This window comes from Hemiscyllium ocellatum, chromosome 6 (genome assembly GCF_020745735.1).
Source record: "Hemiscyllium ocellatum isolate sHemOce1 chromosome 6, sHemOce1.pat.X.cur, whole genome shotgun sequence".
NCBI classification, from domain to species: Eukaryota; Metazoa; Chordata; class Chondrichthyes; order Orectolobiformes; family Hemiscylliidae; genus Hemiscyllium; species Hemiscyllium ocellatum.
The window spans coordinates 61,284,065-61,308,856 of NC_083406.1; the positions used below are offsets into that span (position 1 = coordinate 61,284,065).

The 24,792-nt window shown below is 44.2% G+C and overlaps 1 protein-coding gene across 2 annotated transcripts in view; it reads left to right on the plus strand.

Annotated features, from left to right (window-relative positions):
* Positions 1-24,792, plus strand: part of dlg2 (discs, large homolog 2 (Drosophila)) — an 876,537-nt gene that overhangs the window by 195,155 nt on the left and 656,590 nt on the right. For both annotated transcript variants that reach the window (XM_060825990.1, XM_060825991.1), the window contains exon 3: positions 3,040-3,204. In XM_060825990.1, the coding sequence (XP_060681973.1) occupies positions 3,040-3,204 (165 nt within the window). The remainder of the gene's footprint in view (positions 1-3,039; positions 3,205-24,792) is intronic.

Genomic DNA, 24,792 nt, shown 5'->3' on the forward strand with positions numbered 1-24,792 from the left:
TCCTCACCGACCCGCTGAGGCGCAAACCACCCAGACCTATTCCCCTACATTTACCCCTTCACCTAACACTATGGACAATTTAGCATGGCTAATTCACTTAACCTTCACATCTTTGGACTGTGGGAGGAAACCGGAGCAAACTCCACACAGTCGCCTGAGGCAGGAATTGAACCCGGGTCTCTGGCGCTGTGAGGCAGCAGTGCAAACCACTATGCCACCGTGCTGCCCATTCAGTATTCGGATCCTTACCTTTCCTGGTCATAGAATCTCGACAGTGTGGAAGCAGGCCATTTGGCGCATTGAGTCCACACTGCTCCTCTGAAGAGCATCCCAAAATCCCTACTCCATCACCTTGCATTTCCCATGGCTAATCCACCCAGCCTACACATCTTTGGACACTATGGACAATCTAACATGGCCAATCCAGCTAATCACATTTTGAACTGTGGGAGGAAATTGACGCACATAGGGGAAACCCACACAAACACGTGGAGAATGTGCAAACTCCACACAGATAGCCCTTGGGGCTGGAATCAAACCTGGGTCCTTAGCACTGTGAGACAGCAGTGCTAACCACTGAACCACGTGCCGTCCTGATATACATTAACGATCTGGATCTTGGCGTGCAGCGGTCAATTTAAAAGTTTTTACCTGATATGAAACTTGGAAAAATTTTATCCTGTGAGCAGGACAGTATAGCTCTCCAAAAGGGTATTAGCAGGTTGGCGGAGTGATAGATGGCAGATGAAGTTTAATGCAGAGAAGTGTGAAGTAATGAAGAACATTGAAAGCGAATTCCAAAAGTGGTGCAGGAGCAGAGGGACTGGGGTAAATGTGAGCACAGTTTGTTGAAGGTGAGAGGACAGGTAGAGAAAACAGTTAAATAAAGCATACAGTCTCAACAATTTCCTTAATAGGACCGTAGACAAGAAGAGCAAGGAGGTAACATTGAATTTGCATAAGACATTTGTTAGATCTCACATGGAGTACCGTTATAAGTGCCCTGTTTTCAGAAAGATGTAAATATATTAATCCAAGTGTAGAAGCAATTTACAAGAATGGTTCGAGTAATAAGAAACTTCAATTATGAGGCTAGATTGGAGAAATTGGAACTGTTCTCCTGGGAAAGAAGAAGGCTGAGAGGAGATTTAATAAAGGTTTTCAAAATCATGAGTGATCTGGACATAATTGGAGATACTGTGCCTGCTCATCAAAGGATCAAGAATGAGAAGGCATAGATTTAAAAGAATGTCCAAAAGAAGCAAAGCTAAAGTGAGAAAATACCTTTTCATTTAGCAAGTAGTTAGGATATGGAATGATCTGCCTGGAATTGTGATGGAGGCATGTTCAATTGAGGCATTAAAGAGGGCATGAGATGATTATTTGGAAAGAACTAGTGTGCAAGGGTATGAGGAAAAAGCCGGAGATTGGCACTAGGTAGTGATGCTTGTTTGAAGAGCCAATGCAGACACAATGGGGCAAATGGCCTCCTTCTGCACCATAACAATTTTGATATTCTGTGATTCCTGCTACTGTGGTGGTCTGGCAGCAAAATCTATTTTTAAAAATAGAACTTCAAAGAAGTTCACAATGCTTTTTTCTAATCAAATTTTCAGCCTGGCAAAGGGGTTCTGAAGATAGTCAGACATGGTAACATCAGGATAATATTACAAAATGCTTGGGTAGGGTTGTATCAGCATATGCTCTGGATGAGCTGTGCAAGAAGCAGTTTGGAGGCAGAGTCCTGGAAAAGCTAGTTCAGCCTAAATGAACTTGGCACACCATATTTTTACTTTGTATTCCATGTTCCCTTCTCCATTTAAATCCTGGGTTTGAATACCTAGATGTTCACCTGTTGACATTTATATCTGGTGCCGAGGCATAACTGAAGCACAGAGTATCTGCTGAATTACTTCAGTAGCTTGAAGGACCTGCTGGTTAAACAGTATGAAGCACAATTTCCTTTACTCAATGTAGAACATCAATGAGGAGTGTCCTGTACCACAATATACAGTTGCCTAGCATTTCCACATAAAGGACATGAGGGGCAACTTTTTTTACACAGAGTAGTTAACGTGTAGCAGTTCAGGAGATAGTGGATGTAGGTCCTGTTACACTGTTCAAAAGACATTTGGATAAGTAGATGAATAAGTTTGGAGGAATATGGACCGCTGGGACACACAGAAGGAGGCACAGACAGGTGGGACTAATTTAGTTTGGAAACATGGTCGGCGTGGACTAGTTGGACTGAAGGGTCAGTTGCATGTTGTATGACTCTATAATTGTAAAACTAAGTAAATCTATTTCAATATGGTAATTAACAGCTGCTAATGTGTATCAATTTAATTCAAAAGCTATTGATGAGAGATCAGTCTCAAACTGTGAGAGGCCAGGGAAATATGAGCAATTGGAATTATGTGGAGTTAATCCACAGCAGCATTTAGGCAGAGATGCAACTACATTGGAGTTTTTTCTCTATAACTGATGTTTATGTGAAATACCTTAGCAATTATTGAAGTTGACAAGAGTCTTAGTCAGTGGGAAGTGAGGCTTTGATTATCAACGTATTAAAATTAGACATTATTTGATAGCAGTCCTCACTGGATGTGCAATTAATTTGTAGCCTATCATGAACCCTGAAGTCTATCTGAGGCAATTTGCACATAATTTTATGCATGAATCTATGCTCAGAGACTATCATTGTTTGAGCATGAATTGGCCTCAATGCAGAATATTGAGGAAACCATTTAAACCCTATTGATACAAATAGTTGTTTTACAGCTGAATTTATGATGGCTCGTTTAACTTTTTTACGCCTGTTGCAATAGTTGAGGGGAGCTGGAGAAAGAGCAGTGACCGATTCTCTGGGGTGGGGATTTCTAGGTGAAGTTTGGAACAGCTACTTATACAGAGACTTTGTTGGGAGATGGAATGCTCTGTTGTAAGAAATGGCTGAGTCACAGTCTTTTGCATCTGTTAAGAATTGAAAATATAAATTAATTTTCCTCTTCCTTTCACTCATTTAATTTCTTTTTTTAGAACTATCATTATCAAGATGAAGATACATCACCACATGAATATAGCTTACCACAGCTAACAAATGAAGTCAAAGGCCCTGAGCTTGTTCATGTGTCTGAGAAGAATTTATCGCAGGTTGAGAATATCCTTGGATATGTGTCACATGCTCACATTTCTCCATTAAAGGTTTGTTCATCTATAATTATAAGATGGTTCAGAATCAGAGTAATAAATTTTGCTTCTAGTACTCAATACCTTTGACATCAGGTGATAGTTTATTCAGCAGTAAAGTTAACTAAATGCTCCAAATTCTATATTTCAACCCTTACTAATTTGTTGAAAAGGTAAAATATTCTGCTGAGATGAATTACAAATGTTTGGTATGTATGACAGGTTAATTTGCAATGTATTATTTTAATATATTTACACTTTATGCATCCTTGTCTCAAAGAAAAACAGTTCAAAGTTAAGACATCTAAAATAATTTACTACCATTTCATTGTCCAGTTTTGTTTGGCCTGACTTGATCTGTTTTCCACAGATGTTTTAATTTAAGTAAATCATGAATGTGCCATGCTGGCAGTCTGGCTTTCACCTGCTCCTGTGTGTATGGTGATCAAGCAATATTAAAACTGCTGTGTTTGACAGTTTGACAAAAAGACCAGGAGAATTCTGTACTTTCTCCTATCTATGGCTTTCTTCACACTCAGCCAGCTGGGAAATGTGAAAGCAGCAATACTACACATACCCTGCTGATTAAAACTGCTGAAGTGTTGGTAACCCTGTGAGTGATAAGTATAAACTGAAAAAAGTAACACTATAGTTTGCAGTTGGCAATGAAGTGGAGATGTTCACATTGTCTGTGTGAAGAAGTATAACTCTATCTTTGACACAGATTGCAATGTGAGCTTGCTATGGCTACACCGGGGTCAAATGATAAGTTAAGAAGCAAGGGAAACTCAGCATTGCCCGTGAAGCCATACATTGTTTACCCTGAGCAGGTTCTGTGCCTACTCAGAGCAATTCAAATAAACTCAGTTAAGAACCAACTTAAGTGTTCACCATACCACCCTTAGTTCCTGAATGATATACCCTGAAGAAATGTCAGCTGGTGTTCCACTGAAGCCTTTTCAGGTGCATGCAACTTTCATATCTGGATGTCACTGAGCTCTCCAGAAGATTTGGCCCTGATAGAACCTTAAAAGCAGTAATTAGCATCACAGCATTTGCTGCAATTGGATCTGTACGATTTAGGTTGATACTTCATGGCCAAAGAGATGGGAGTTAAAAATGTTTGCTCAAAAAAAAAAGAAAAGATAAAAATATCAATAAAGGACAGCTGTATTAATTAATGCACAGAATAGCAATATACCGTGTGTTTTGTGAATCTGAAATGAAGACAGAAAATGCTGAAAATATTTTGCAGATATCATAATATCTGTGGAAAGAGAACCTGTGTTAGGATATCAGGGTGATCAACTTTAACACTTTTGTGAATGAATCTTTAGGTTGATACAGTTCCAATTTCTGGACTGTTGAAAAAACAGAGTGGAATTATCCTGATTGTTATAACTGATTAGAAGATCAGAGCTCAGTGCCTTTCTGAACCAACTTACTGGCCTTCTTCAAACATTCTAGAAGCTAATAAGATGCAATCTATTCCTGCTGATACCAATGAATTTTTGAAAGAATAATGTAATTATTTAGAAATTGTAATAATCAATACTCAAGACTTTAGTGACATTTCAAATTCAAATCATTCAGTATTTCAATTGCCAGTTGAAAACTGCAGACATTCCTTACTCTCATTAGAACCTTACACGTGGTTTAACCTCCTCACAATTATTTTCAAAATTTAATATTATTCAGGAAAGTATATGCTTTGCACTGTTTTCAGTAACCCTGTTGAACTACAGTGCAAATACTATAAAGTGACTGATATTACTAGAAAAATGCCAAACAACCACTATTCTAGAGTCATGTTTTGCGTTTTGTAAAGTCTAAAGTGACTTTATACGAGGCATACAATATATAATACTATACTTGTTGATAGGATAAATCAGTCGAAGTTTCTCCTCTAATCAACAACAGATTTTGTAATTAAGCAGAGTTGGACTTTGTTTGTAATACCAACGTCCTGCTCCTCCCGATGTTAGAAGCTTAATAATGCCCACTATCCAGATTTCTATGGGAGTATTAATCTACTCCCATAGAAATTGGGAGAAGTGTTATGATCTCCTTAGAGATTGACAACTTTTAAAAGCAATTTGAAATCCTGTTTATTATCTGAGTTGCAAACTGTGCTGCACATTATGCAATCGTCAATGAACATTCCCCCCTTCGGACGTAAGAGCAGGTCATTGATGGAGCAGCTGAAGATGGTTGGGCCAAGGAAACTACTTCGAGGTACTCCTTCAGTAGTATTCTGATAGTGAAATGACCGACCTCCAAAAATCCTAACCACCTTCCTTTGTGCCAAGCTTGACTCCAGTCAATGAAGAAAGACTTTGTCCCCAATTCCCATTTACTCCAGTTTTGGTCCAATTCCTTGATGCTACAATCAGTTGAATGTGGCCTTGAAGTCAAAGGTAGTCACTCTCACATCATCTCTGGAATTCAGCTCTTTTGTCCACGTTTAAACCAAGGTTTAATGAGGTAAGGTGCTGAGTCGCCCTGGCAGGTTCCAAGCCGGCCATTGATGAGCAGATTGTTGCTGAGCAGGTGCTGCTCGATGGCACTAGATCAAGATGATCACAGATGATCGAGCATAGATGATGGAACAGTAATTGATCTCGTTCGATTTGTCTTGCTTTTTGGGTACAGGACTCACTATGCAGTTTTCCACATTGTCGGATATATATCCGTGTTTTAGCTGTACTGAAACAACTTGGCCAGCATTGCTGCAAGATGTGGAGCACAAGTTTTCAGTACTTTTGTCAGAATATTGTCAGGGCCTTTAGACTTTGCAATATCTAGTGCCTCCAACTGTTTCTTAAATAATATGAAGGATATCAAATTGACCAAAGACTGGATCTATGATGGAGGATACCTTTTTGGAGGAAGCCAAGATATCTGGCATTCTGACAAGATTTTTGCAAATGCTTCAGCCTTATTGTTTACACTATATACTAGTTTGCTCCAATATTGAAGATGCGGATATTTGTGGCACCTCCTCTTCCATTGAATTGTTAATTGTCCACCATAATCAATGAATGTCTGCGGCAAGACTTCAGAGCACTTCATGGATGCCCAGTGGTCACTTTTACACGTACTATCAAGGACAGATGCATCTGTAACAGGTAGATTGGTAATGATGAGGTCAAATATGTTTTCCCTCTTATTGGTCCCCTCACCATTTGCTGTAGACCCAGTCTTGAAGCTATTATCTTTAGGTTCTGATCAGTGGTGGTGCTGCTGAGCCACTTGGTAATAGACATTGAAGTCCCCCACCCAGATTATGTTCTGCATCCTTGTTTACCTCAGTGCTTCCTCCAAGTATACTCAGTATAGAGGATAGCTGTGTTGGGCCCAGTGTTCAAGAAATAATCATAACTTCCTGAAGATGAATATCTGCCACAATTATGTGGTGATTCCTGAGCCAGCATAAATAGCAGGGCTGATATTAGGGATACTAAGGCAAGTCCAGCAGAACACAATTCGTTGATTCTACAGGTGGAACTCATTAATTTCTGTGTGGTTTTCACTAGTTTTCAACATGGCTCAGGTGCTTTGGAGATGTTGCTGCTAAGGTCAATGTACAGTTAGCAGTGATGCCAAGGTATTATGGCATTCAATCATAGGAGAGTGGAACATTCTCCTATGAACATTAAATTCATTTTTTGTCTTTAAGTTGTATTGGTGAAGGCTGGAATTTTGTCTTGGCAGTATTTGGTTAAATTCACCATTTCCCAAGGAAAGTTTCTATAGAACGTAGATCTCCAAGGAGTATTTTCTGTTCTGAAGCTCATAAGCTTGAAAAACAACAGCCAATTGATCAGTGGGACTGCATGGGATGGAAGTTACTTGTGTGTATGTCTGTTGAAAAGCATCAGTATAAACACTGATCCTGCGGTTGGTATACAGCTGATTTGATACCCAAGTTATACTTTCAATTTCTGAACATGGACGTGATTAGTTATTTTCAAATAATAGATAATTTTGGAGAGTTTTGGCAACATGCCTCTGCACGAAACTGCGGCCTACATCCATTGCATCATACCAGCACTGAAATTCATATTCGACTTTACACATTTGTGTGATAGGCAGACTATCTGCACCTTTCCAAGAGCACCACGCTCTTGAGTCTCATCTCCAGCATCTGTAGTCCTCACTTTCGCCTAGACTATCTTTCTTTCTGGCTTGACAGCGAATCTTGTTAGTGCCATGCACCACTCGTGTTGGCACTGCATAGGAGCAGCGTGAAGCAGCTAACTTCACCTGTTGCTCAAACTATTGAGATATCTGAGCCTTCTATCTGAGATAGACTGAGTATGTTCTATGCTCAACAGTGACCGCCTCAAGGCATTGCATGTGCAATTGGCCAAATGTCCCAAAAATGGCAGATTGCACTAAACCATATAACTGTTTGGTTTCTCCCAACAAAAGAGATACTGACCACACCCGAATATGCCATGCTTGCAAAACTCGCAACACAGTGTCCAGCATTAGATATGATTCTGCAATTAGATAACATTTGCTGAATAATCCTGAATGTGCAATCTTCAAGTTATGTGCTACCAAATGTCTATAATGACTTTAATGGCTTCAGTTGATTGCATTGTCTATTGAGGTGTAATCATAGTCATAAAGCGCAGAAGAGGCCCTTCAGCCCATCAAGTAAGTGGCAACCTAGCTATACTAATCCCACATCCCAACACTTGACCCATAGCCTTGAATGTTATGACATTTCAAATGCTCATCCATGTTCATTTTAACATTTGAGGTTTACTGCCTCGACTACTCTCCAGAGCAGTGCATTCCAAATTTCAGCTACCTTGGGGTGAAAATATCTTTCCTCAAGTCCCCTCTCAACCTCTTGCTCTTCACCTTAAAATTATGCTTCTTTGTTATTGACTCTTCAATTAAAGGGAACACCTGCTTCCATTCCGCCATGTCCATGCCCTCATAATCCAAAACACTTCAGTCAGGTCCACCCTCAGCATTCTCTGATCTAAAGAAAATAGTAAAGCCTATCCAGCTCTATTTATAATTAAACTGCTCTAAACCAGGCAACATCCTGGTGAATTTCCTCAGCATCGCTTCCAGTGCAATCATATTCTTTCTATAGTATGGCGATCAGAACATGCAATGTTATCCAGCTGTAGCCTAACCAAGGTTTTGTATAGCTCGAAAGTAATCTCCTGCTCTTATAATCTATGCCATGACTGATAAAGGCAAGTGTCCCATATACCTTCTTCCCCACCCTATTAATCCATCTCGGCAATTTCAGGTATCTATGGACAAGCACCCCAATAACTCTCTGTTTTCTAACCTTCCTAGAGTCCTGCCATTCATTAAGTTCTCGCTTTTCTTGTTACTTTTTCCAAAGTGCAACACTTCACACTTTTCAGCATTAAATTCCATCTGCCACAGATCCGTCTATTTCTGTATCTTCCTGTAATCAAAGACCTTTTTGCTCATGATTACGTACCTGGAAAATCTTTGTGTCTTCCAAAAACTTACTTATCATCCACCCGTACATTCTCATCATGAACAATAAGTGTCCCAGCATTGATCGCTGTGGTATGTCACTGGATACTGGCCTCTAGCCACATAAACAGTTTTCTATCATCAACCTCTGTCTCTACCACTAAGTTAATTTTGGATTCAACTTATCAAAATACCCTGTATCTAAGGTACTTTTACCTTCTGTATCAATCTCCCATGTAAACCTTGCCAAAGACTTTACTGAAATCCATATAAACTATGTGCCTGATCACCACTTTGAAAAATTGAATTAAATTTGTTAGGTAGGACCTCCCTCTGACAAAGCAATGCTGGCTATCCCTGATCAAACCTTGCCTTTCCAACTGGAGATTAACTCTCTCATTCAGAATTTTCTTCAGTAGTTTCCTTAGTAGTAATGTGACATTCTGGTATATAATTCCCTGGATCATCTTAGCTCCCTTTTCTGTAAAGTAGAACCACATATGTTGTTCTCCAAACCTCTGGCATCTCCACTATGCAGAGTGAGAAATTAAAAATTTGGGTCAGACCTAACCTTACCCTGTAATTTCCTCTCTTGCTTCCCACAACAATTGCTTTGGGTGTCTGCAGTCAGGCGTGTGACTGATATATTACAGATATATCATTTGACTTATTCGCACCCTGATATTGTGTGGGCACATTGGCTTAGGAGAGGATGTTGCTTTTGGATCACTTTTTTTCCCCACTGGATTTGGAAGATCTTGGTAGAGCAGGTGGGCATGAATTGCCAGTATCTACAAGATACCTGTCATTTGATGACCATTCGCAACCCCCATAAGACCATAAGACATAGGAGTGGAAGTAAGGCCATTCGGCCCATCGAGTCCACTCCGCCATTCAATCATGGCTGATGGCATTTCAACTCCACTTACCAGCGTTCTCCCCGTAGCCCTTAATTCCTCGAGCCAACAAGAATCTATCAATCTCTGCCTTGAAGACATTTAGCGTCCCGGCCTCCACTGCACTCCGTGGCAATGAATTCTTCAGGCCCACCACCCTCTGGCTGAAGAAATGTCTCCGCATTTCTGTTCTGAATTGACCCCCTCTTAATTCTATGGCTGTGTCCACGGGTCCTAGTCTCCTTGCCTAATGGAAACAATTTCCTAGCGTCCACCCTTTCCAAGCCATGTATTATCTTGTACGTCTCTATTAAGTCTCCCCTTAATCTTCTAAACTCCATTGAATACAATCCCAGGATCCTCAGCCATTCCTCATATGTTAGACCTACCATTCCAGGGATCATCCATGTGAATCTCCGCTGGACAGGTTGCAGTGCCAGTATGTCCTTCCTGAGGTGTGGGGACCAAAACTGGCCACAGTACTCCAAATGGGGCCTAACCAGAGCTTTATAAAGTCTCAGTAGCACATCTCTGCTTTTATATTCCAACCCTCTTGAGATAAGTGACAACATTGTATTCGCTTTCTTAATCATGGACTCAACCTGCATGTTTACCTTTAGAGAATCCTCGACTAGCACTCCCAGATCCCTTTGGCTTTACTAATTTTCTCACATGTCTCTGCCACTAATCCACCTTTAGTGCTCTTCTTTGCAAGGAGAGAAAGCAAAGAGGTGTGTATTGTTGTAATTGCTTATATTGAGAGGAATGAAAATACTTGTGAAATGTAACTGAAGCATGGCTAGGATCATAATATGAGTGTGAGCGTTAGCTGCTCAGTTTGGGATGTTAGGTGCTTGGAGAGTGGAATGAATAAAGCTACAAAATCTGTTATTTTGAGAGGTGCTTTGCAGGTGAATTGTATCTACAAATATTATACCACTCCTGCAAATGTGTTGCTGGTCAAAGCACAGCAGGCCAGGCAGCATCTCAGGAATAGGGAATTCGACGTTTCGAGCATAAGCCCTTCATCAGGAATAAGAGAGAGAGCCAAGCAGGCTAAGATAAAAGGTAGGGAGGAGGGACTAGGGGGAGGGGCGATGGAGGTGGGATAGGTGGAAGGAGGTCAAGGTGAGGGTGATAGGCCGGAGTGGGGTGGGGGCGGAGAGGTCAGGAAGAGGATTGCAGGTTAGGAGGGCGGTGCTGAGTTGAGGGAACCGACTGAGACAAGGTGGGGGGAGGGGAAATGAGGAAACTGGAGAAATCTGAATTCATACCTTGTGGTTGGAGAGTTCCCAGGCGGAAGATGAGGCGCTCCTCCTCCAGCCGTGGTGTTGTTGTGTTCTGCCGGTGGAGGAGTCCAAGGACCTGCATGTCCTCGGTGGAGTGGGAGGGAGAGTTGAAGTGTTGAGCCACGGGGTGATTGGGTTGGTTGGTTCGGGCGGCCCGGAGGTGTTCTCTGAAGCGTTCCGCAAGTAAGCGGCCTGTCTCACCAATATAGAGGAGGCCACATCGGGTGCAGCGGATGCAATAGATGATCTGTGTGGAGGTACAGGTGAACTTGTGGCGGATATGGAAGGATCCCTTGGGGCCTTGGAGGGAAGTGAGTGTGGAGGTGTGGGCGCAAGTTTTACATTTCCTGCGGTTGCAGGGGAAGGTGCCGGGGGTGGAGGTTGGGTTGGTGGGGGGTGTGGATCTGACGAGGGAGTCACGAAGGGAGTGGTCCTTGCGGAACGCTGATAGGGGAGGGGAGGGAAATATATCCTTGGTGGTGGGGTCCGTTTGGAGGTGGCGGAAATGGCGGCGGATGATACGTTGTATGCGGAGGTTGGTGGGGTGGTAGGTGAGAACCAGTGGGGTTCTGTCTTGGTGGCGGTTGGAGGAGCGGGGCTCAAGGGCGGAGGAGCGGGAAGTGGAGGAGATGCGGTGGAGGGCATCGTCGATCACGTCTGGGGGGAATCTGCGGTCCTTGAAGAAGGAGGCCATCTGGGCTGTGCGGTGTTGGAATTGGTCCTCCTGGGAGCAGATGCGGCGGAAACGAAGGAATTGGGAATATGGGATGGAGTTTTTACAGGGGGCAGGGTGGGAGGAGGTGTAGTCCAGGTAGCTGTGGGAGTCAGTCGGTTTATAATAGATGTCTGTGTTGAGTCGGTCGCCCGAGATAGAAATGGAAAGGTCTAGGAAGGGGAGGGAGGAGTCTGAGACAGTCCAGGTGAATTTGAGGTCGGGATGGAAGGTGTTAGTAAAGTTGATGAACTGTTCAACCTCCTCATGGGAGCACGAGGCAGCGCCGATACAGTCATCGATGTAGCGGAGGAAAAGGTGGGGGGTGGTGCCAGTGTAGTTGCGGAAGATGGACTGTTCCACATATCCTACGAAGAGGCAGGCATAGCTGGGGCCCATGCGGGTGCCCACGGCAACTCCTTTAGTTTGGAGGAAGTGGGAGGATTGAAAAGAGAAGTTATTCAGGGTGAGGACCAGTTCAGTCAGTCGAAGGAGGGTGTCAGTGGAAGGGTACTGGTTGGTGCGGCGGGAAAGGAAGAAGCGGAGGGCTTTGAGTCCTTCGTGATGGGGGATGGAGGTGTACAGGGACTGGATGTCCATAGTGAAAATAAGACGTTGGGGACCGGGGAAGCGAAAATCCTGGAGGAGGTGGAGGGCGTGGGTGGTGTCCCGAACGTAGGTGGGGAGTTCTTGGACTAAAGGGGACAGGACCGTGTCGAGGTATTGGGAGATGAGTTCGGTGGGGCAGGAGCAGGCTGAGACAATGGGTCGGCCGGGGCAGGCATGTTTGTGGATTTTGGGCAGGAGGTAGAAACGGGCGGTGCGGGGTTGTGGGACTATGAGGTTGGAGGCGGTGGATGGGAGATCCCCTGAGGTGATGAGGTCCTGGATGATCTGGGAGATGATGGTTTGGTGGTGGGAGGTGGGGTCGTGGTCAAGGGGGCGATAAGAGGAGGCGTCCGCGAGCTGGCGTTTGGCTTCAGCGGTATACAGGTCAGTGCGCCAAACTACCACCGCGCCTCCTTTGTCTGCGGGTTTGATGGTGAGGTTGGGATTGGAGCGGAGGGAGTGGAGGGCTGCACGTTCTGAGGGTGAGAGGTTGGAGTGGGTGAGAGGGGTGGACAGGTTGAGTCGGTTAATGTCACGGCGGCAGTTGGCTATAAAGAGGTCGAGGGCGGGTAGGAGGCCAGCACGGGGTGTCCAGGTGGATGGGGTGTGTTGGAGGCGGGAGAAGGGGTCGTCAGAGGGTGGGCGGGAGTCTTGGTTGTGAAAGTAGGCACGGAGGCGAAGGCGGCGGAAGAATTGTTCAATATCTCGCCGTGTGTTGAACTCATTAATCCGAGGGCGTAGGGGAATGAAGGTGAGGCCCCTGCTGAGGACTGATCTTTCATCCTCAGAGAGGGGGAGATCTGGAGGGATGGTGAAAATCCGGCATGGTTGGGTGCTAGGACCTGGTGTGGGACTGAAGCTGGGGCTGGGGGCGGGGACAGAGATCGAAGTAGGGGCGGAGTTAGACGTGGTGACGTTGCTCGATGTGGGGGCGGGGTCATGCGTCGTGACAGAAATAAGCGTGGGGGCGGGGTTACGTGAAGTGACGAAAGACGGCGTGGGGGCAGGGTTACGTGTGGTGACGAAGGTTTGCGTGGGGGCGGGGTTACGCGTAGTGACGAAAGACGGCATGGGGGCGGGGAAACCTGAGGATTTGTGCTCCTGCAGGTTAGTGATGTCAGTGGGGGCGGAAGTGGCTGCGCCGACGGCAACCGGAGGGGCGGAAATGGTTGCGGCGACGGGGGAGTGGTGGTCATTCCCGGTGGCCGCGTGGGTCGCGGGTCCGTCGGCGATCGTGGAAGCGGTTGTGTGTGTGGTGGTCACCGGGGCAGTTGTTAGGGCGGCGATCGCGGGGGCTCCGAGGTCGGTGGGGGCGGAAGTGACGTCACGGTCGGCGGCGGCCTTTGGTGCCGCGGGCGCTGTGGAGGCCACATGTGTAATGGCGTCCGACAGGCCTATAGAAGATTCTGGAATAGTTGAGGAGCCACGAGTGTGGGGGTAAGTACATGAAAGTTTTTGGTACTTACTGTCTTTAATCTCTGATGTGGCGAGGAAGAACTGTTTGTTGAGTTTGTGGATTCTTCTGTAGATGAAGAACAGCAGGGGTCCTTTGCAGGTCTGTGAGAGTGTTGTCCTGAGCTGGGGAAGGGCTGATTGCAGGGAGTGTAGGTAGCGACGCATGGCTGCAAGGGTGGAGCGGAGGATCCGGAGGGAGGTCTGTTGCTGGAGGCTTCGGATTTGTTGTAGGTACAGGTTGTCCTGGTTGGGTCCAAATTTTGTTGGTTGGAATGTAGTTCGGAGTCCATGTGGGATCAGTCGGTTCCGTAGACAGGTGCTGAGGAAGGAGATGTGGCTGTGGTAGCGAGTCTGTTTGAGAACGTGGCTGAAGAGTTTCTGTGCAGAGGAGATGACCTGGGGGGTGCAGTGAGAGAGGGACTCACTGAAATCCTTGTAGAGGGAGGAAGAGAGCTTCTTCAAGGAAGGCATCCTTGTAAGAGGATTCGCAGTAGGTTAAAATCTTCGAGTAAAAAATGAGGTCTGCAGATGCTGGAGATCACAGCTGCAAATGTGTTGCGGTCGAAGCACAGCAGGCCAGGCAGCATCTCAGGAATAGGGAATTCGACGTTTCGAGCATAAGCCCTTCATCAGGAATAAGAGAGAGAGCCAAGCAGGCTAAGATAAAAGGTAGGGAGGAGGGACTTGGGGGAGGGGCGATGGAGGTGGGATAGGTGGAAGGAGGTCAAGGTGAGGGTGATAGGCCGGAGTGGGGTGGGGGCGGAGAGGTCAGGAAGAGGATTGCAGGTTAGGAGGGCGGTGCTGAGTTGAGGGAACCGACTGAGACAAGGTGGGGGGAGGGGAAATGAGGAAACTGGAGAAATCTGAATTCATACCTTGTGGTTGGAGGGTTCCCAGGCAGAAGATGAGGCGCTCCTCCTCCAGCCGTGGTGTTGTTGTGTTCTGCCGGTGGAGGAGTCCAAGGACCTGCATGTCCTCGGTGGAGTGGGAGGGAGAGTTGAAGTGTTGAGCCACGGGGTGATTGGGTTAGTTGGTTTGGGCGGCCCGATACCACTCATCTACTATGCCTTCTTACATCCTAGGTGATCATGATATACAATCGCCACTTCTGCTGACTTCTTCAACCATTTCCATCCATTCTTGCGTGATGGGAGAGATTGGTTTCTTCCTCCTGTCCTTGATAAAGTTAACTTTACTGGACTCCCTCACATACCACAGCAGGACTCCAACTAAGAGAGAGGGACCAAGGGATCAGCCATCCAAGACCTACTCTCCGTTATTGTATTTGCTGCTGTTTCAATAATCCACATGTTGAGTATCCATTTCAAGCCATTGCTTGATCACTAATTAGAAGCTTCCCTTCCTAATTGCTCAATGAACCTAGAAGCAGGATGATAATTAGTTTGCTCTGAGAAAAGCAATGATTTTGGCCCTGATGCTTCTGTGCTCTGCTTTAGTAGTCTCGCTGTCCAGCTCCTCCATGATGGTGAAGTGTGAAATGGTGTTCTAAAGTGCCAAAATTCTTTGTTATGTAAAGTTTATGGTAATGTTCCACCCAACTTCCTATGTGTTTGCTTGGTTTATTGACTATTACTGATTTCTTTCTCTTCAAGGAAATTGACCTGGTTTCTGCAGTGTCTATTGTATTCTTAATTCTTCCATACTCCCAGATTTCATATTTGGCTCCACATTGTGTGCTGTTATAAAGAAACTGAAATGTATTTATTAATTGATGCAGTGCTGAGCAGTGAGCTCTGAAATATTTCTGGCAATTCTGAGTGCATTGATGTTAGTCAACAAAAACAGTGATACTTGGGAAGTGAATGTACTGATTCTCCATTTAATGTATACAAAATCATTCAGTCCAATTTGTCTCACTTGCTAGCTTTACTATACTTTTTCTCACTGGGTTGTTTGCAGGGAACTGCATAACTTTTCTTCTTTTGTATGGTCTGCTATTTTCTCCAGAAAATTCTAAGAGCTCCTATTATAAGAGCAAATACACGTTGAACAAGGTGGTATATATGGTAATTTTTAGCAGTCAACCTCTCTTGTACTGAAAATTAACTATTCCAATGGAAAGTCCCATTCTTTAAGACTTTCATTTTTATGGGAAGTTTGTTTCATTATTCCTTTGGCTTCTTTCTCTTTCCTAATCCAATTATTCCTTCCATCTCTATGTCTTTTGATATCATATTTGTCATTGAATTCACTTACTTGAATTCATTCCCTTCTTGGATTCATCTAGGCCTCTGATAGGGTATTATGCTGCCTGACCCCTTTGCATAAAACCACAAGCAATAGGAGCAGAAATTAGGCCATTTAGCCCACCGAGTCTGCTTTGCCATTCAATTATGACCGATAAGTTTCTCAACCCCATTTTCTTGCTTTCTCCCTGTAACCCGTAAGGCCATAAGACTTTTGTTTTTGCAATTGTTGATCATTCTCCTTCTCCAGCAAACATTATTGAAGGCCCAGCAGGAAAAGAGGTATGGAGCACTCATCTTTGTAGATCAAATTAAGTCACTGAAGTGTTTTTGGTATTAGATCTGGGCTGTGATGATATGACTGTATGCTGCTGATTTCCTCTGCAATCTTCATCCAGGATGACTTGGTCTGTCACACTGGCTACACCCTTCCACCCATTGAGAAGATCATACCTGCTTGTCCTTACAATCTAGAGGAGAATCTCGAATGAAGTATAGCTGAAGGGGTCAGCCAGAACTTTCCTTCAACAATTCCTGCTGTAGTTCTATGGTCATCTCTTTGGTGGGCTGAGGCAGCAGAAGCAGGATGGTTCAAGGCTGCATTCAAGTGAAAAAAATCCTTTGCTCAGGCATCAACAAATACATGACTGGAGGCTCTTTAAATATGCTAAGACCAATCTAGCTCAATACTGGTTTAATGATAGTGCCCCTACCTCTGAGTAGGAGACCTGGGTTCAATTCCCATCTGCTGCAGAGGTGTGTAATGGCATTTTTCAACAGGCTGATTAGAAAATATCTTCTGCGTCAGGCCCTGACGCAGACAGCCCCCACACCCCACATTTCTTATTTGACTAGACTTAGGTAATTTGACTAAATTACCAAACAGGTACTTTTATCCCCCTTTCCTTTCAACAAACAATTGCCTAATGGTTGTAAGCAATTACAAGTTAATTTGGATATATAATATTGAAATTCTAATTTTAGCACATGAAATCTTTGTCTGTATGTTGAAATTGCCAGCCACTGGACATGTGTCAGAGAGCTTTAAAGACTGGCAAAATATCACAAAGTGTCAGTGAGTGCCCAGCATCCTTCACACTCCATGCCATTCCAACCTCTAAAGGCTCTACTGCCACTGTCTATCTTCCACAACTTCACACTGCACTGTTCAAGATATTTCAAACATTAAGATGCCTCCTCCTCGCAGACATTGCCTGAACAATGGCCTCTGTTAGCAGTGACAGTGATGAACTAGCAACCCTTTTAATGGTCCAGAATCTCTCAGAAGCAGGCTATCATTCTTAAATGGACCACTAGATTGTCCATTGTAGGGAGTTTACTTCTTTGGGTCCTGTCACTGGCCAAAGAAAGACAATCTCCTGCTTTTAGTGCCATTGCCAAAATCTCAGCTATCACAGAAATATTCAACCCCATATATCGCAGTTCCAGGTTTCTCATGACATCTGCATTCTGTCATTGCTTCATGAACCTGCTGTACTTACAGCGGGACAAAGTAATACTAAGAGGAAATAAAGAAAAATCACTGTTTCATCAGTAAGGAAATATCAGAGATCATGCTTTTCTGAGTAATGCATTCCTGCTACATTGTTGTTGAAATCAGTGTGTTGCCTAGTCACTTTACACTGGGCTTAGCGGAGTACTTGTGTCAGTTTCCAAGAGATGCAAGTCTCTTGTACCAAGCAATCCTTTGCAAAGACGAGATGCTGACAGGACAAGTTTATGTCTAAACAAACACAGTAATCAATCTTGTTGAATCTGGCAAGTTTTCAATAGATTTTCTGCCAGCATAAATACTTCTCCAAGGCTCAATGTGCTGTAAGGTCTTTAATTTCACTGTCTACCTCAATAGAAGTTGCTTCAAGGGAAAAGAAAAGTAAACAGATGCAAGGTAATTTTTAAAATCTTGAGTAAGAAGTGACATGTCTGCTGTCATTAACAGCTTTATGTTTTATGAATCACTTGTCCAGGTACAGTTTACAGTATAAAACAAAAGTACTATTCTAAAAGGTGTGTGGGAGTAGACAGACTTGGATGTATATGTCATTAAATGCGGAGGGATCAGTAGACAAAACTGTTAAGAAAGCATTAGTATTTTAAGCTTCATAAGCAGAGCATACAGTCCAGGAGCAGGTGGTTATGGGGAACTTACCAAAGACACCAGTTAAACATCAGATAGCGTGTCTTGTATAACTCTGGGCAACACAAATAAGAAGCACTTGAATATGCTGGAGAGAATACAGAAACTATTTATGAGCAAGGTTCCAGGGATGAGCCACTTCAGTTATGAGGAAATATTGGAGAACTTGGGAATACATTTTCCTTGGAGAGGAGAAGGTTCAGAGAAGATTGGATAGAAGTTTTCAAAATTGTGAGGGCTTTGAATAGAGTAGATGGAGAGAAACTGTTCCCATTCATAATGAATCGAGAAGCAGGGGCAGAGATTTAAAGTGTTTTACGAAAGGAAATGTGAAATAAGAAAAATACTTTCACACTTCGAGTAGTTAGGGTATAGAACATATTACCTGGGAATGTGAAGGCAGGTTCAACTGAGGCGTTCAAAATGGTAGAGGATGAATAGTTAAATAGAAACAATGTGCAGGGCTACAGAAAATGTACAGGAGATTTGCATTAAGTTAAAAGGTCAGAGTTATTGCCTGAATCTTCTTCTGCATTGTAACACTTTTGTGATTCTGTGAAATTGTTTTTAAGGATGGAATTTTCTGCTGTTGAAGATGGTGAGATAGGAGGCAGAAAGACCATTTAATTAGGCGAGTGATATTTCACCTAAACACACACTTCCCTCGGAATTAAATTCTGAATGGGAAGGCCCATACAAAGACATACGCGAAAGAAAAATAGCAAACATTTAGATTTAATCAGTGCCTTTAACAAAGAAGAATGTATCAGAGTTTGGAGATTTGAATGGCTGTTAGGTTGAATCATTTAGATTAGAAAGGGATTGAGGAATATAAGTACAATAAAAATTTTAAATTTGAGATGTTGAGGGACCAAATCAAAGTCTTTATAGGAAGAGTGTGTGATGCGAGAATGGGACTTAATGCATGTTAAGATACCAAAGCAGAATTTTGGATCAACAGGATCTCATGAAGAGTGGATGTTTTGGGGCTAGCCAGGATGACATTGAATGGTTGTTATCTGGAGGTGGCTAAAACACATGCATTGAGGCAGGGCTAGATCTATATTTCAAACTCCTGCAGCACTTGAACCTTGACCAGCAGAGATGTGTGTGTCTCTGACCCTGGCGTTCTGAACAGTCACAATTGATTGACGTATGTGCAACCGCCTAAATCACATGTTCTGGAACTCCTTCTCCAAGTCTTGCTACTTAGAGTCACAGATTCATAGAGATGTACAGCACGGATATAGACCTTTCGGTCCAATTTGTCCATGCTGCCCAGATATCCTCAACTAATCCAGTCCCATTTGCCAGCATAATCCCCGAAATACTTCCTATTCATAAACCCACCCAGATGTCTTTTAAATGCTGTAATTGTACCAGCCTCCACCACTGCCTCTGGCAGCTTATTCCATATAGGCACCACCCTCCGTGTGAAAAAGTTGCCCTTAAATCCCTTTTATATTTTTCCCCTCTCACCCTGAACCATGATCTCGGTGGGACCTCAACATGTTGGGATGGCACGGTGGCACAGTGGTTAGTACTGCTGCCTCACAGCACCAGAGACCCGGGTTTAATTCCCGCCTTGGGCAACTGTCTGTGTGGAGTTTGCACATTCTCCCCGTGTCTGCGTGGGTTTCCTCCGGGTGCTCCGGTTTCCTCCCACAGTCCAAAGATGTGAAGGTTAGGTGAATTGGCCATGCTAAATTGCCTATAGTGTTAGGTGAAGGGGTAAATGTAGGGGAATGGGTTTGGGTGGGTTGCTGCCCGGATGGTCGGTGTGGACTTGTTGGGCCGAAGGACCTGTTTCCAGCCTGTAAGTAATCTAATCTATGCCCTCTAGTTCTGGACTCCCCCACCCCAGGGAAAATATCTTGTCTGTTTATCCTCATCATTCCCCTCATAATCTCTATAATGTCACCCCTCAGCCTACAATGCTCCATGGAAAACAGCCCCAGCCTATTCAGCCGCTCCCTATGGCTCAAATCCTTCAACACTGGCAACATCCTTGTAAATCTTTTCTTAACTCCTTTCATGTTTCACAACATCGTTCCGATAGGAAGGAGACCAGATTGCACGCAGTATTCCAGAAGTGGTGTAACCGATGTCCTGTATAGCTGGATCATGACCTCCCAACTCTTATACTCAATGCTGTGACCAATAAAGGAAAGCATACCAAATGCCGCCTTCACTATCCTATCTAACTGCGACTCTACTTTCAAGGAACTATAAACCTGCACTCCAAGGTCTCTTTGTTCAGCAAAACTCCCTAGGACCTTACCATTAAGTGTATAAATCCTGCTCTGATTTGCTTTCCCAAAATGCAGCACCTCACATTTATCTAAATTATTCCCCATCTGCCACTCCTCAGCCCATTGGCCCATCTGATCAAGATTCTGTTGTAATCTGAGATAATCTTCTTTGCTGTCCACTACATCTCCTATGTTCATATCCAAATCATTTATGTAAATGCCAAAAAGCGGTGGACCCATTTCTGTATCCAATTGGCTAGTTCTTCCTGTATTCCATGAGATCTAATCTTGCTAACCAGTTTCCCAATAGGACATTATTGATTGCATCTACTGCTCTTCCCTCATTAATTCTCTTTGTTACATCTTGAAAAATCTCAATCATGTTCGTGAGACATGACCTCCCACACACAAAGCCATGCTGACTACCCCTAATCAGTCCTTGCCTTTCCAAACACATTTAATTCCTGTCCCTCAGGATTCCCTCCAACAACTTGCCCACCACTGATGTCAGGCTCACCGGTCTATTGTTCTTTGGCTTTTCTTTACCACCTTTCTTAAATAGTGGCACCACATTAGCCGTCTCCAGTCTTCTGGCAACTCACGTGTGACTATCGATGATACCAATATCTCAAGCAAGGGGCCCGCAATCACTTCGCTAGCTTCCCAAGAGTTGTAGGGTACACCTGATCAGGTCCTGGGGATTTATCCACTTTTATGCATTTTAAGACATCCAGCACCACCTCTTCTGTAATATGGACATTTTTCAGATGTCGCCATCTATTTCTCCACATTCTATACCTCCCATGTTCTTCTGCACGTCAACGCTGTTGCAAAATACTCTTTTAGATGTGTAGAGCCATCTCCTACACATAGGCTGCCTTGTTGACCTTTGAGGGGCTCTGTTCTCTCCCTAGTTACGCTTTTGTCCTTAATGTTATTTGTAAAAACCCTTTGGATTCTCCTTAATTCTATTTGCCAAAGCTATCTCATGTCCCCTTTTTGCCCCCCTGATTTCCCTCTTAAGTATACTCTCATTGTCTTTATTTTCCTCTAAGGATTCACCCAATCTATCCTATCCATACCTGACATATGCTTCCTTCTTTATCTTAACCTCAACCTCAATTTCTCTAGTCATCCAGGATTCACTATACCTGCCAGCCTTGCCCTTTACCCTGACAGGAATATACAAGTAGCGCCTCGACTTATGAACTTAATCCGTTCCGGGACCCAGTTCGCGAACTGAACCAATTTTTCCCATTGTTCGGATAGTGTTCACAGCGCACACTCCAAAGACGAATTGCGCATGCGCCAAAGATGAACTGCACATGTTTCAAAGATGAACTGCACACGCACCAAAGACGAACTACGCACGCACCAAAGACGAACTGCTCGTACCTTCGTTCGTACCTTGAATTTTGTACGTTTGTTGAAGTAAAACTTTATGTACAATGCTGTTCGTAAACTGATTTGTTCGTGAACGGGGTCGTTTGTATGTTGAGGCGCTACTGTACTGACTCTGGAATCTCATTATCTCTTTTGAAGACTTCCCATTTTCCAGCCGTCCCTGTACCTGTGAACATCTGTCCTCAATCAGCTTTTGAACGTTCTTGGCAAAAGTAGGCACTGCAGATGCTGGAGATTAGAGTCAAGATCAGAGTAGAAAAATCGACTTTTCAGGCAAAAGCCCTTCATGAGGAACTTCTTGCCTAATACCGTCAAAATTAGCCTTCCTCCAATTTAGAACTTCAACTTTTCGATCCGCTCTATCCTTTGTCATCACAATTCTAAAGGTAATAGAATTATGGTCGCTTGCCCCAAAGTTCACCTCCACTGACACTCACTCATCTGGACTACCTTATTTCTTTTGTCTCCTTTTAGATCATCACATATCCTCCTTGCCTTGACATTCATTTTTAGTTGATTAGACTTCTGTGAAACTCCTAGGGATTCTGTTTTTGTTAAAGATGAGCTTGTTAATCATGAAATTGACCTGACAAGTTTAGAATAATAAATAATTGCTGTTGTGTTTTGGCATTAAGTATCTGTGTACATTGTGTATTGGACAGTAGTGCCCTCAATCAACTCAATATTCTTTTCTTACAGCCTTCGTTTCACCAATATGTGCTACTTTTGAAAATAATGAAATCCAATGAGATTAGTAGAGGCTTGCTTTTCCAGTTGTAGTAGCCAATTTCCACTTTTCAATTAGTGGCACAATGCTGAATGTTCAAAGACCTACTGAGACCTGATTAATATGATCATTTGGGCTTCATCGCATAGTTACCTGTTGCAGCTTGCAGTGAAGACCTTAGATTTTGGTTACATCTGGCATTGGGCTGATCTATAGCTAGATCCCAGGCAGGCACCATAAATGAGCCAGCATTAGACTGCAGTGTCTTGAAGTGCCATTAGGGTCATGAGTTCTCTTTCTTCTTTTACCTAGAAATTAAACAAATTGAAAAAAATATCAGTTGGTAACCTCCGGAATTCCCTTTGGTCAGGTAATTGCAAGGTCACATCAATGCACAAAAACATTTGTCATACAAAGAGAGCAGGAGAAAAAAGGAACAGAGCAAAAGAGAGGAGAGCCTGAGACAGAGAGAGAGAGTGCATGTGTTGTGAATACCCCTGGTGTTCACCTTCCATCCTACCAACCTTCGCATAAACCAAATCATCCGCTGACATTTCCGCCACCTCCAAAAAGACCCCACCACCAGAGATATATTTCCCTCCCCACCCCTTTCCGCCTTCCGCAAAGACCGTTCCCTCCGTGACCACCTGGTCAGGTCCACGCCCCACCATGACCCACCCTCCCATCCTGGTACTTTCCCCTGCCACCGCAGGAACTGTAAAACCTGTGCCCATACCTCCTCCCTCACCTCTATCCAAGGCCCTAAAGGAGCCTTCCACATCCATCAAAGTTTTACCTGCGCATCCACTAATGTCATTTATTGTATCCGTTGCTCCCGATGCGGTCTCCTCTACATTGGGGAGACTGGGCGTCTCCTAGCAGAGAGCTTTAGGGAACATCTCCGAGATACCCGCACCAATCAACCACACCGCCCCGTGGCCCAACATTTCAACTCCCCCTCCCACTCTGCCGAGAACATGGAGGTCCTGGGCCTCCTTCACCGCCGCTCCCTCACCACCTGGAGGAAGAACGTCTCATCTTTCGCCTCGGAACACTTCAACCCCAGGGCATCAATGTGGACTTCAACAGCTTCCTCATTTCCCCTTCCCCCACCTCATCTTAGTTTCAAACTTTCAGCTCAGCACTGTCACCATGACTTGTCTGGACTGGTCCAACCTGCCTATCTTCTTTTCCACCTATCCACTCCACCCTCTCCTCCCTGACCTATCACCTTCCTCTCCTCCCCCACTCACCCATTGTATTCTATGCTACTCTCTCCCCACCCCACCTCCCTCTAGCTTATCTCTCCATGCTTCCAGCTCACTGCCTTTATTCCTGATGAAGGGCTTTTGCCCAAAATGTCGATTTCGCTGCTCGTTGGATGCTGCCTGAACTGCTGTGCTCTTCCAGCACCACTGATCCAAAATCCTGTGTCTGTGTGCATGCATGCAAGATTGTGCGCGCGCGAGACTGTGAGTGTGTGTGTTTGTGTGTGCATTTCAGAGAGTGAGAGTGTGTGCACGTGTATGTATGTGTGAGTGTGTTTGTGTGTGGGAGAGGTTCTGTGTAAGTGTGCAAGTCTACGTGTAGGAGTATATCGAGTGGTGGGATTATCTGTAGTGTGACGTAAACCCAAGATCATAGTTGAGACCATCGTCATGGGTATGGAATTTAGCTGTCAGCCTCTGCTCAGTGATTTTGTGTTGTTACGTATCTCAAAGTCTATCTCAGAGAATGCACACCTGAAGATTGGAGGCTGAATGTCCTGTACGGCCGAAATATCCACCCAACGGGAGGGAACCCTCGTGTGCTGATCATTGTGCAGTGTCCATTCATCCATTGTCATAGTGTCTGCATGGTTTCTCCCTTGCAGGCATCCTTGTCTGCATCGTATAAGATAGACGGCTTTGGCTGGCTCACATGAGTACCTGCCATATATGTCGTGGATGGTGTTCCAATATGTGACAGTAGTAGTATCCAGGTTGATGATCTGACAAATCCTGCAGAGGTTGTCATGGCGGTGTTGTTGTAGATGTTGTCCTGAAAGCTGGGTAGTTTCTGCGACCAATGGTCTGAATATGGTTTGGCGGGTGTTGAAGGCCAGAAGTAGAAACATAGAGAAGGTTGTGGCTAGGTATTCATTGTCGTCAATGATGTGTTGAAGTATATGGCATAGTTTCTCCACTCCCGCGGAGTACTGGATAGGGAAGGGAACCCTATCAGTCGTATCCTGCGCCTATCTTCTAACCTGTCCAAATCCTTCTGCAGCCTCCCTGCCTCCTCAATGCTATCTGTCCCTTACTTATCTTTGTATCATCTGCAAACTCAGACAGAATGCTCTCAGTTCCTTCATCTAGACCATTAATGTATAAAGTGAAAAGTTGTCCCAACACTGAGCTTTGTGGAATACCACTTG